Source organism: Poecilia latipinna, unplaced genomic scaffold, assembly GCF_001443285.1.
Source record: "Poecilia latipinna isolate Pla-1442-1.1 unplaced genomic scaffold, P_latipinna-1.0 Scaffold386, whole genome shotgun sequence".
NCBI classification, from domain to species: Eukaryota; Metazoa; Chordata; class Actinopteri; order Cyprinodontiformes; family Poeciliidae; genus Poecilia; species Poecilia latipinna.
In genome coordinates this window covers 256629-269500 of record NW_015113002.1, presented here as the reverse complement: position 1 = coordinate 269500, position 12872 = coordinate 256629, and the positions used below count along the sequence as shown (strand labels likewise).

Genomic DNA, 12872 nt, shown 5'->3' with positions numbered 1-12872 from the left:
TCCCCCCCGCTTCCTACGCCTATGCCAACACGCATCAAATATGTCTGTCTATGTTCTGTTTATTATGGTTCAAAAGCAACTCCAATAGGTGGGCTTTTAGTCTTGATTTAGAGGAACTCAGTGTTTCAGCTGTTTTGTCATTTTTCTGGCGTTTACTTTATAAAAAGTGTTCCAGATAGAAGAGAAGCATGTGGGAACCTTATCTTTACACCGCTCTTTTGTAATCTTTAAGCTCAAGTTTGAAATTCCCTGCAGACATTCCCCTGCATGGGACTTCAGTAACCAGATCTAGTAAACACTAAAGCTTCCCCAGATGCTTAAAAAGCAGCATGACCTTGTTACAAAATGTAACATAATACAACAAGGAGAATAATTAAACTAATAGTCACCTCTAGGAGGCTTTAAAATTGGTTGAATTCAGGTAATGTGGGACAGAATAGGTAGAAGATAGTACCTTAGAAATTAAAAGGTAAAACAAAGGGTGGTAATACACTGGTCTGTTAGAATACCACCAAACTCAAGGCCTGAAATATTCAAGGTTAACAGCGAAATTCCTTTTTTTCTTATCATGTTACAATTTACCTGATGTCCCAAACTTCTGACAGACCAAAACAAACACTTTAAATCTCTACAGGTGGAAGGACAAACCCGTGAGTTTTAGTGGTGTTAAATGTTCCATTCAGATTTGTCCTGTGTGGTCAGTGGTTGTACGGGCGTTCTTTCTTTCACCAGCTGTTACGCCATGTTATGATTGTGAGTTTATCTTAATGCTTCGGTTTCATTTACTGTAAGTCATGTGACTTTGTGTTAATGGTATTTGCTGTCGGCTGACATGCTGAGAAAACTTCCCGGAAAAACCTGCTTATGCCTTTGTGGTTCCCCGTCAGAGCTCTTAAAAAGCCATTGGTTTCCAGCTCAGATTCATTTGCATTACCCAGCTCTTGACACACACACCCACACACAAATATAAAAGGTACACCTGCTGATACACGACTGGACACAGGGATATTTACTCAACGTTGCACTGACATCGTCTCTTCCCCGTTTCTCCACCAGGTCTTAGTGCAGGCTCTCCAGCTGCATCACCCTTGAAGACCAGAGGGGGCTTCTTTCAAAAAAAGGATGAAGATCTGACAGACATGACACAACACAAACGCAAACCTCTAGCTCGCTCAAAGACAGGTACGTCTGTCGTTCAGCTTAGAACCAGTTTGGTTCCATAGTCTCAAAACCAAACTTCTGTCTCTCTTTGTTCCTGTTCTTTATGTTTGGGGTCAGTGGAGGTCATGGTTTACATTGTGACTGGACATGTTTCTGTTGAGGGTGCAACTCTGTGACGGCCTACAGAATTTGGAAACCAGTTGAGCCCTGCACGGGTCATTTTTCAACACCATGTTGAAATGAAAGTAGTTTACAGTGGTTGGCATGCAAATGAGCTGAAGCCAACCACACATATTCACAGCTCAGGATTGGCTGGCTTGAACAGCTTTTTTTTTTCCTTTGCTTTTTTCAGGCTGTGTGACAGTTGAATTAATTTATGTTTCTAACCTTCATTTCATAATTCGTCAGTCATTAAATTGAAAGCAGTGCAGAAGTCACGCCGCTGTGTGAGAGAACAGTGAGTGTATGACAAGCTTTTAGTATTTCAACAAATTGATAAAATGATTACAGATCTGACATGTTTAAACATGTTTTAGTGTCTTAAGTTAGCAGTTAGCACGGGTAGAGTGCTAACTAGATAATCAAAAACCTTATTGCGACACTGAAATTTCTAAATGGATGCCAACATTTTAAAAATATAACCTGTAAAGGTATGAAAGCTGAAAATGATAAAGTAGTTATATCACTGTAATATGTTCAGCCTTCCTGTTATTTGCTGAAAGTTTTACTCTCACTTGCTCATAGCACAGTTTCCTTTTAAATCGCTTCTTGCTGATTTGATGTTTCCTCTGATCTCACTGACGCTAAAGCAGCTAACTGACTCTTCTTCACCCAGTGTCGCCATGTAAGACGTACGATGCATTCACAGAAACTGCGTGCTTTCTGTTCTCAGATCCCAACATGTCTAAGCTGACCGACTCCCTTCTGAAGAAAGGATCCTCACTTCGCAGAAGTCTGAGGTTTCCCTCCAAGAAGGAGAACGACAAAGCGGCCAGGCAGGAGCCTCCGGCTGCTGAGGCCCTGCCTGAAATGAGGGAGGAGAAAGAAACGGAGGTGGAGGAGATGGAGGAGATGGAGGAGCTGTACACGCTGCCTGAAATTCCACACACACCACTGTCAGGTACGCACCATCACAGGTTATTTTACGCTTCTCAATCAGTTTATTTGGGTACAGCTGAAGCAGATATAAATGGAGAGGGTTTCTGCTTTGAGGCCTTTCATCCTCCCTCCACATTGCTACATCTAGACAGTAAATATGGACTTTTCCACCCATGTAGAAGCTAAAAGACACCTTTGAAATGTCAGAGCACTCTGCTTGGTGGAAGGTTCTGCAAGAGGTGGAGCTGGGGCTCTAAAAGGAACCGAAAGCCGTCATTACTGTCATTCTTTATAACTTTGTTTTTCATCTTTTGACCATGTAAATTATGTACTGCAAATAAGAGCTACTGCATTTTGTTACGTGTGCATGCCAACAGAATATAACTAACTTACATAAATATACATTCCCAGTTTAAATGGCCAAAACATAGAATCAGTAGTGATGATTTGCACAACAAACTGTACAAGCTGACATTTCACATATTAGAGAAATGCTCATCTGTGGCTTTCATGTATATTCACACCTCATGAACTTTTTCACATTTTGTCACATTACAACCACGAAACTTTATTGTAATTTAACAGGAGGTGGACTAGTCAAAGCAGGAAAGTGAAAGGAAAGTAATACATTTTCAATGTCTACTACAAATAAAAATCTGAAAAATGTGGCATACATTTGTATTAATCTCTTTACCACAAGACATGCAGACACTGCAAACACGTGCTCTGGTTAGATGAGATGGAAATGAAAGGGGGATGCTGTTCTATGGCATAGTGACAGCGCTCAGCGTGCACTGAAGGATGGATGGATGAAAACCTGCTAAGGACAGGGGCAGCAACCTTAGCATTCAGCCAAAGGGAATGATTTAGATCAAAGCATATTCATATGTTAGAATGGCCCAGTCCAAGGCCAGATCTAAATGGCAAGAATTGAATATTGATTCTTACAGACGTTCTCTGTTCAATCCAATTGATCATGAGTTATTTTGGTAAAGTAGATGTTGCTTAGATACAAGTGTGGCGCACATGTACGCCACACTTTTCAGATTGTATTTATGTAAAAAATTAAACTAAAGCCATGATGAATATCATTTTCCTTTTACTTCACAATTATGTTCAACTTTGTGTTTCTATGTCTCATAAAATCACACTGAAATACATTGTTTCTTGAAAAAAAAAATGGAAAGAAGAACATGATTATTTTGCAAGTTACTGTGTTACTGCACATTACTCTGGATTATTTTATTGTTAGCTACATTTGATCAATGATCAACAATCAGTGATCTCATAGAGTTCATCTATTCAAATAAAATCTAAATGAATAGGCCAGGTTTGACATTTACTGTCTGGAAAGTCACCAGGTTTAGACATTTTATTATGTTTAAGAAGCAAAGTTTATACTGTCCCACTTGTTCAGCATTCTTGTTTCTCGCCGCTTGTGGGGAAACAAGAATTAAGGATAGAAAAAAGTCTCATGCAGCTCCGGTCATCCTACTGTCTGTACGTGCAGATCTCTTCTTTGTCTCTGTTTTTGCAACACAAGCAGCTAAAGATAATCTTGTTTCAGCTACAAACACACAACGTCACAGAAAACGTCTGTAGTATAAACGTTCACAGGGGAAGATAATCCACTTCAGTTAAAACTGCTAATGAAGATTTAGTCTTATTTGAAGAATTTGATGTTGGAGGAGGATGAGTTGAACCCATTTTGCTATTCCCATTAATGTTTCTACATTAATGGGCAAATAGTGTAAATAATCAACCAGTAATGACTAATAACAAATCCACATTAAAGATGCACCAATCTGAGCTTTGTGCTTAGTTTCCAATCACAAGTTTTCATAAATATTAGACTGATTTTAGCAAGTTCTAACTATAAATATAATTTTAGTGGCAGCGTTGAAAATATTACGTTTTTTAAGCTTCTTGCAGTGGTTGAATATTAGAGAGCAGTTATTTTTAAAACAGCGACAAAATGGCTGGAGCAAAATGTTTTAAATTGCCTTTAATTGCTTTCACAAGCTAATCGCTAGCTTTCCAACCACACTAGCGATTAGCTTGAAAAGCACGCTAGCATTACAATATCTGTAATGCTAGCATGTCAAAATCTCCATCTTAACTTGGAGATTTGGTCAGATTTTGGTCAGAGATTTGGCCAATTCCAGTGTATTCCATAATGAAGGAGCAAATTGACCCAGAACTGACTTCAGTAGATTTCAAGAAAGCTGATTGAATGTTTGTTGATATTTTTTCTTTGACTGTAGTGTTTGCTCTGTAACCAGTGGTTCATCTCGACTTCATTTTTAAACACTTTCCTGATACTGAAAGTGACTAACTTTAAGTGACTCTGGGGTACCTGAATGCAATTACTTATTTTGGTGCATTCATTAATGAAAAAAATGTCAGATTTTTGAGCTTTCAGTTACTGCAATACTGGACTGAAACGGAAACTACCAAGTTCTTACACCTGTAGTCTTCTCAGGGTTTTCTAAAAGATTTCTTTGGACTTTTTAATTTATTTAACATCATTTCCAACAATGTAAAGTAGAAGCAATTTGAAACAGGGCTTGCGATGCCTCTTCTATGATTTGCTGCTGGTTTTAAAGACACATTTTGTAATGCTGCTCCCTCATGTTTCCTGTTAGGTTTGGACTGTTTATATGAAAGCAGCAGATTAAAAAATGGATTATGTCGTAGAAACGTCAAGGAATTCATTTGAAAATGAATCATTCAGCTTCCAGTAATTTAGAATAAAACTGAAGTCTAAGTCTTTTTTTCATGCCTCTACAGGCATGAAAAAAAGAAGACGTCTGTCATTTTTTCTTTTTTTTTTACCTTCAGTTATGCAGATCAACAAGCTGATAGAGATGGAGGTTCTGGAGGAAGCTCATCTGAACCTGCTTGCCATGCGACTGGAGTTTCAGAAGGAGCAACAGCAAACTGGTGACAACTCCCCCATGGAGTTGGCAAAGAAGGAGAAAGACCTGGCCCTCCTCTATACGGACCTCAGGAAAAAGATTTGCACCATAGTCTGTGATTCCAACTCCTTTCCTGCCAGGAACAAGGCACTACTGGTCCATGTGGCTCGCATCATCCAGGAGGAGGAGAAGAGGGCCGAGGAACCAGGCGGCCTGCCAGACAGCTGGATGGAGGCCTGGAGGGAGGCAGTGTCCCAGGGCGTGCAGGTCAAGGTCAACGGCGTTCATCTGGAGAAGAAGGAACATAATTCATCCTGGTTGGCGGTCCATCTCGGGCTCTTGGGAAAAACTATTGTAGAGGATCTGGAGAATGTGAAGCGGGAGCTGCGATGGTCCTACCCACCCAGCTTCAAGGTCTTCAGCACCTACGTGAAGAGCTACCACAGAATCATCGGGCAGCACTTGAGGAAGCTGGAGCCGCAGGTGACCGAGCTAAAGGATCTGTACGCTCTACTGGACTGGATCCTCAACAAATACAAGAGGTGGGGGAATAAAGGAATGTTGTGTTACTGTATTTCTATTGGAAGGTTGTCAATCTGATGCTCTCACTGTTTGACAGACAATGGACTTAGAATGGTTGCATAGGCAGCGGTTATGTCCGCCCACTGGGATGGACATAACATTTTAAACATAGTCATTGGTTGTTGGTGTGTTGCACTATCCTGCAAAGGTATTCATGCAAACAAAAACTTAAACATATTTTAATCAGATTTTATGTGACTGAACAATGCAAAGTATTGCATTGTGAAGTGAGGTACACGTGCATTGGAATTACACATAACAACCACCACAAACATTAGCTGGGAAACTGGTCAGACTTAATGGAAATAAGGGGCAATACAGGAAGAAAACCTTTAGGACATTGCAGCCAACTTAAAACTAAGCTGGATGGAACCGTGGATAAATGGCCAGAGCTACAATTAAATATTTAGATCCAGACACCATTTCATGACCTATGTTGCCAAAAGTATTTGATGGTACCAGAGGTGAAGGTGAGTCAGGAGTCAGGAGCTTGACCTGTAGCCTGTGAGGCTCGAATCTCCACTCCATCTGTATCAGTCGTTGTGTCCTTGGGCAAGAAACTTCATCCACCTTGTCTGCTGGTGGTGATCAGAGGGGCTGGTGATGCTGATAGTCAGCAGTCTCTCCACTGTCAGTCTGCCCTAGGGCAGCTGTGGCTACAATGTAGCTTACCACCATCAGGGTGTGAATGTGTGTGTGTGAATGACTGAATGTAGTGTAAAGCGCTTTTGAGTCCTCTGGACCAGATAAAGTTCTATACAAGTGCAGGTCATTTACCACTTACATTGTCTGCAATCACACACATACACTACTCTCAAAAAGTTAGAGGTAATTGGATTTCAAGTGAAAGTTGAGGAAAATGTAAGAAGCTCACTGATAGGTACTTTTTCTCGAACCTATATAAAAAGACCACAGACAACGTATATGAATTTTATAGACAAAGCTTTTGCAAAAGGAGAACTCTCCATCAACAACCTCATCAGCCGTTCACAGAGAATTCTGATCTCCTTTCGCGTGAGCCCCTGTTTTATTGTCAAGCAGAACAGCCAGAAAAAAACAACAGAGGTCGTAAAACATTTAACCTAAACAAACCAGCCAGGTGTGATATCTGATCTACGGTCTGAGCCCAGTTCAGCTCTAGGTCAAACTGTCAACAAAGAGGGAGGATAAACAAGAGACAAAATACGACTGCTCACAGGCAGTTAGGAGGTATTCTGGTTGATAAGAATTAAGGTCTGGGAAACACAGAGTTAACTGTCTCACACGAAGATGAAACGGTCAGTCGTAACCTCCAGGTCAGTTTATACACACATAAGGAAGATTAACATTAGACTGAATATGAACTAAAGTAATAACAAAATGATAATACCAAAAATCTCTATCACTCACTCTACCATTATGTTCTAACAATAGGGCATTGATGTAAAACCATGTAATGGGGAGTTCCTCATGTCAAGCAATACACTGAAACAAACTCTAACAACAGTGCTGGGAATGCCACAACAAAAATGTCAGTGTCTCAGTAACATATCATGTGGCCTTGATTATCAACGAAAGCATCTTATGTTGTTCACAAGTCATTCAGTCGACTCATTGTCTACCGAGTCATGGTATCCCAGTCTTCCTGAAGGACGGCCCTTGGGTCATCGAGGTTCTCTGGTTCAGAGTTAAACCACTCAGATGATATCAGAGGTATTTTTTTTATGAAATTCAGGTCTGGAGAAATTGCAGGCCACTCCATTCAAGGTACCTTAGTTTTCAGTAGCTGTTTCCTACCGATTTAATGTTGATGAGTTCTAGCACTGTCGTCCATAAAGATGAAATCAGGCCTGTGTTATTCAAGCAGAAACACAACGACTGGAGTGATGATGTCATTCAGGTAGTATGGTCTTGTCACTGTACTATTCACAAGGTGTAGGACAGTTCTGAACCATCTTCTGACACCGCAACTCCCCCACCACCAAAGGCTCATCTGGTGACAACAGTGGCTGATCATTGGCTGCTATCATTTCTGCTCAACATGAATCGACTTTCATCAGAGAACAACCCTGAGACCTACTGGTTCCTTATCCAGCATAAAAGCTCCCTGGAGCAGGCGCCATGCAAGATGACAGTGCCTGTGACAGGTTGTGTGGTCAGGTATCCTTGCAGGTCATCTAGCACACAGACACACAGTGGTAAATGAACTTGAGTGACATCCCATTGTTAATCCATCTACTAAAGGTTTTCCACAAGGTTTAGGAGTGTGTTTATTGAGATTAGTGGACATTCTTCTGGATTCTATGCAACTTCATCAGGTTCTTTCTCAACAACATTGTGAAACAGTCTTGTTTTACAGTAGTTTTCCAACTGTTTTGTCCTCATGGCAACTCGCAAACCCACACTTGTACATTGGGTTGCTAATGTAGTATGCTAACCAGAACGGCAGATGAAGCTTGCTTGTCTGTTGCAATTGGCTCTGCAGAAAGCTGGCAGCCTTTGCGTCCTCTTTGTCTCAGCATCTATTGACCCTGCTTTTATGTGGCCTAAGACTTTGAAGCTGAGTTACACCCACTTTGTCATAATATCATAATAACAGATTACTATCAAATTTTGTAAAAGCATTTCAAAAAAGGACAAATTGCACAGTTTGTGACCTACCAAGGTACCATGAAAGAATTCACAAAGTTCCTGAGTGAAAGCAGTTCCTTATGGATGTTTGCAGGAACAGTCGACACACCTGAGTTGAATGATCTGTATGGGTGTTTGCATCAACAATCATAACAGAAAACTAACATATCTGGGCAGCACATAAAACCTATTTGTGGACTGGAGTACCAGCAAAAGGGAGGCACTGAGGAGGAAGTATTAAAAAACAGCACAGATCATTTTGCTGACATTTTAACTTTGAATCAGACCACACCAAACCAACATGTTATGCTTAAAATGCAAATTTGGAGTCTAAAAAACCCCCAGCTGATATAATATATATATAAAAAAAAAAACTCAAATAGACAGAATGGAAACATTCAATTCAGGTCATGGACACGTTTCTCACAAATTAGGTAGAGTCATAAATTCTACAGTCCAGTACACAGAATCATTCTTTTTATTTACTTTGACACAAAGTCTGTGTATTACAATATTCTAAACTGCAATGTAGCGATTGACCACTGAAATTTTACTAAATCTGATAATATGAATTAATTCCCTGACATACTGCAATAGGCTGCAAATTCTTAGAAAATTCTGGATTTTGTAATATTTGACAGTTTTTTTCATGTCATGAGGAAGCCGTGTGATTGGCTCTGACTCCAAGTCAACAGGTCTGTTCACATGAAGCCTTCTCTCAGTGGGATGTGTTGTTTTTAGCTTGCTTCGGTGCTTGGCACATGTCACAACATGTGACTGGTATTCTTTTTCACTCCAACAGTGAGAAGATCATGGGAAGTTTCTCCTTGCAGCCGGACATGGCGGAGGAAAGTGCTGACCTGCAACTACAAGAAGGATTCCTGAAGCAGCTTTTGGAGAAGTACTGCTGCAAAGTAAAGGTAACATAAAAAAGAAAGAAAGAAAGAAAGAAAAAAAATTCCTATACCACCTTTCAAGATAAAAATCACACAGGTCTTTACAATAAGAACAAGTAGGACCAAGCCTACTGAAAAAAAGCTGGAAGATGAGAAACTCAAAGCCTCAGCCAGCAGGAGCAGAACCCTCCATATACCCCCTTCTCCCAGGTGAAAGAGCATCTTTTGACCTGTAGGGTGCGCTATCTGGCAGATTTTGGACTGTAGGTAAAAGCTGACGTTTCAAATCATTCTAAAAGGGTATGAATAAAATTTAAAGGGGCAGAAATATGTAGCCAACTTTTTTAGCTTTACTTCATGTTATTATGTTATTCCCTCATCAGAAACATAACTAGAGTGTTGATATGTTTCTTTCATGAATGTTTGACAAATCCTTTAATCTCCATGGCAACCATTTAGTTGTGAACAATGCCTGGGTGGCTCTAGCTCCGCCTTCAAGGCACAGCTCCTCCTCAGAGCTGCAGTTTCCAGGCTTCTGAGCTTCTGCTCACAGAGCAGCTCTCCGCCACTCAGCTCCTTCAGACTAGCCAGCATCTATTAGCAAACACTTGGAGCAACTGCACACATGCTGAGCTCATTATAGGAGCTACTTCTCAGTGGAACACTAAAGGGCTGTTAGAGGGACCATTTTTTTCATGACTTCAAATCAAGTTCCCAGAGTCTGCAGGAAGAGAGGAGCAGCACATCGTCCTGTGTGAAGTTCCCACAGTTGGTTGTGATTGTCATCTGCTGCTAAAATGGTTTTATTAACTACAAAGTCAGTGCAGCTGACAGAGTTCATGGATACTTTACCTCAGTTAGACCATGGTGGTGGTGGGATCAGGATAACTGCTGTGTTATCTTCGAAAAAATAATATAAAGACCTCTGCTCTTTTTTATTTTATTTTATTTTCTTCACCGGCCTTTGCTTTGGTTCCATTATTGATTTTTTTTCAAATCATTTTTATTTATTTCACCAGGTGAGTGATCAAGAACAAATTCTTACTTACAGTAACAGCCTGGCGGGGAGGGAAGAACGCAGAGGAACGTCAAGCTGGACACTACAATAAGCAACAAACATTAGCAACACTGTTGAAATCATAAAACAGTTAAAACAACAACAACAACAATGCAGAGTATTTTTCATTCAGCTAAAAATGAAAAATACTTCATTTTTAGCTGAAGTATGTGAGGGTTTCTTTAAAATACCTTTACAAGTACCTAATGTTACGAACAAGCTCAACTTTATCACTTTTTGAAGTTTCTTCCAGTCTTTTGCTGCAGCATAATGGAAAGATAGTTCTTCATATTCAGGTTTAATTTGGGGAAAAGTGAGCATAATGTAGTCAGCATTTTTCATGTTGACTACAGTGTTATTTTTGGACACTGGACGTCTACGTATTTTAAAACAGTTAAATGAACACTCCCTAAGACTGAACTGTCATTTACAAACAAGAAAATGTGATTTCAGCTCAAATCAAATTTCCAAATAATCAGCCTGAAATGATCCCGTTCCTTCCTGCTGAGACTCGTGTTTTGACAGTGCTGGCCTGCTGTTTTTCTCTCTGTGTGTGTGTGTGTGTGTGTGTGTGTGTGTGTGTGTGTGTGTGTGTGTGTGTGTGCTGCAGGAGGACATGAGCGTTCTGCTGGACAGAGTGATTGAACTCGAACATGAGACTGTGTGGAAAGACAAGACGGAGCCCCAGAGGGAAGACAACCTGCTGCTCTCTCTGTTTCCTATGGACATTTGGACTGTAAGACCCCCATAGTGATAAATCATTCTGCTTCAGTTTAACTAATAAAAAGCAGAGTCATTTTTTCTTTAAATCAATATTTCTAATTAGAAATGATGAAGATTTAAGAGCTTGAATAAAAAAAGTTACATTTTCATGCAGCTTTTAAATGCTACCTATCAGCAGAGAAGATTATTTCCAATCAGTATATTAATTAATAATCTAACCTGTGTGAACATATCAACTGTAGCCTTGTCCTACTAACTCTACATGAATAAGCACATGAGCTGACTGAGTGTCTTTAGTTATATTCTAATCAAAATGTTTAGCTGGAATTTCTTATTAAAGTGAAGTAGTTAACGTTATTAGAGTTCAGCCATTTTTAAGCATTATGTTTACAAACTATTGTGCTTGTTTCAACTTTAACTTTTAATTTGAATGGTTATTTTTTTTAAACGCTCCAAAATTCAGTTTTAAAGTGTATTATTTCAGTTACACATAAAAGTATAAATATCCAATTTAATGCAGGGTTGCATCCATTTGATGGCAGTAGAGCCTCATGTTCCCGTTTCTGCCTGCAGGCTGTTAAAGGAAAAGTGGACCACTCTGGAAAACTGGACCCTGATCTGGTGAAGAAAGTCATCGTTTCCTGCCTGGAGGAGTTGAAAAGTTTTCCCAGGAAGTATGATTACAAATAATACTAATTTTAGTAACATGCACATATTCAACATGCACAAAACATTTGAGTTGATCTTAAGTCTTGATGATGAAAGTCATTGTGATCAAAAAGATTTGGTGTAGAACAAAGGAAATATCTCCATAAGAGAGTTTCTCTCAGTTGTGTTGGAAACTATCACAATCATCTCAAACAAAAACACTTCAAATTAAATAAAAACATGCAGATAAAACCCAGAGCAACTTGTCAGAGTAATAATACCTGTGGAAAAACTCAAAGTTTGTTCAATAGAAAAAAAACTGAAAAAAAAAAATCCCAAAAAGATTTGAAACAGAAAAATTATTTTGATCTGAAGAAAAGTTTGAAACTGACAAAAAAAAGAGACTTGAAATTGACAAAATAGATTGAAAATAGATTTGAAACTGGAAACAAAAGTCCAAGTCTACTTTTCATCTTCAAGTTTTTTTGGTTTTTTTTCAGTTTCAAATTGTTTTTCTTTTGAGCAAAGTTCATGACCCCGATGTAGCTCTGAAGTCAGCTTCCCACAGGATGGCGCTAAGACACCTATGAACTGCAGGTTGGGATTTCATTTTCAAGTCTCAAAATACCATTGAATTCATGTAACTAATTAGTCAAAAGCTCAAATAGTTTAGGCAGCCATTTCAAACATTTTCCTATCATCTAAACCTTTTCACATGATTTCCTTTCAGTTTTTCTATCCATACTTGATTTTATGGCACATATATATTTTTTCAACTGAATCTTATGGAAAAGACCAACATGTTGCCACTAATTGTGAAGCAAAGGGTAGTTTACTCATAAATTTACAAATAAAAATCTGAAAAGTGTGACGTACATTTGCATTGAGTCTCCTTTACTTTGATCGCCTTGAATAAAATCCAGTTTAAGTGTCTTTTAGCTGTTCTAAATGCAGTAAGTCTGTTTCTAGCCTCAAAGGTTTGAACAAACAGAATTGTGAATCGTGAGGAACCCAGCAGAAAGGATCCAGAACATTTCACTGAGCTCTGTTCAGTCTGTCATTAGAAAGAAACAAACAGACGAGCTTAAAACTGAACTACTTTTATAGTAAATGCAAAATGTGTCCGACCTGCTAAACACCACAGAACTTAGCCAATGTATAAACTATCGCATTTTTCTA

The 12872-nt window shown here is 39.2% G+C and overlaps 1 protein-coding gene and 1 long non-coding RNA gene across 4 annotated transcripts in view; one reads left to right on the top strand and one right to left on the bottom strand.

Annotated features, from left to right (window-relative positions):
- Positions 1-12872, top strand: part of LOC106950241 (exocyst complex component 3-like 4) — a 39344-nt gene that overhangs the window by 9911 nt on the left and 16561 nt on the right. For all 3 annotated transcript variants that reach the window (XM_015036975.1, XM_015036973.1, XM_015036974.1), the window contains exons 3-8: positions 1057-1182; positions 2054-2281; positions 5101-5719; positions 9172-9289; positions 10933-11058; positions 11619-11719. In XM_015036975.1, the coding sequence (XP_014892461.1) occupies positions 1057-1182; positions 2054-2281; positions 5101-5719; positions 9172-9289; positions 10933-11058; positions 11619-11719 (1318 nt within the window). The remainder of the gene's footprint in view (positions 1-1056; positions 1183-2053; positions 2282-5100; positions 5720-9171; positions 9290-10932; positions 11059-11618; positions 11720-12872) is intronic.
- LOC106950244 (uncharacterized) lies at positions 6099-9163 on the bottom strand. The gene is made up of 3 exons (XR_001425575.1): positions 7956-9163; positions 6949-6950; positions 6099-6109 (listed from the first exon to the last, which is right to left on the bottom strand). It is a non-coding gene; the product is annotated as an uncharacterized LOC106950244 (long non-coding RNA).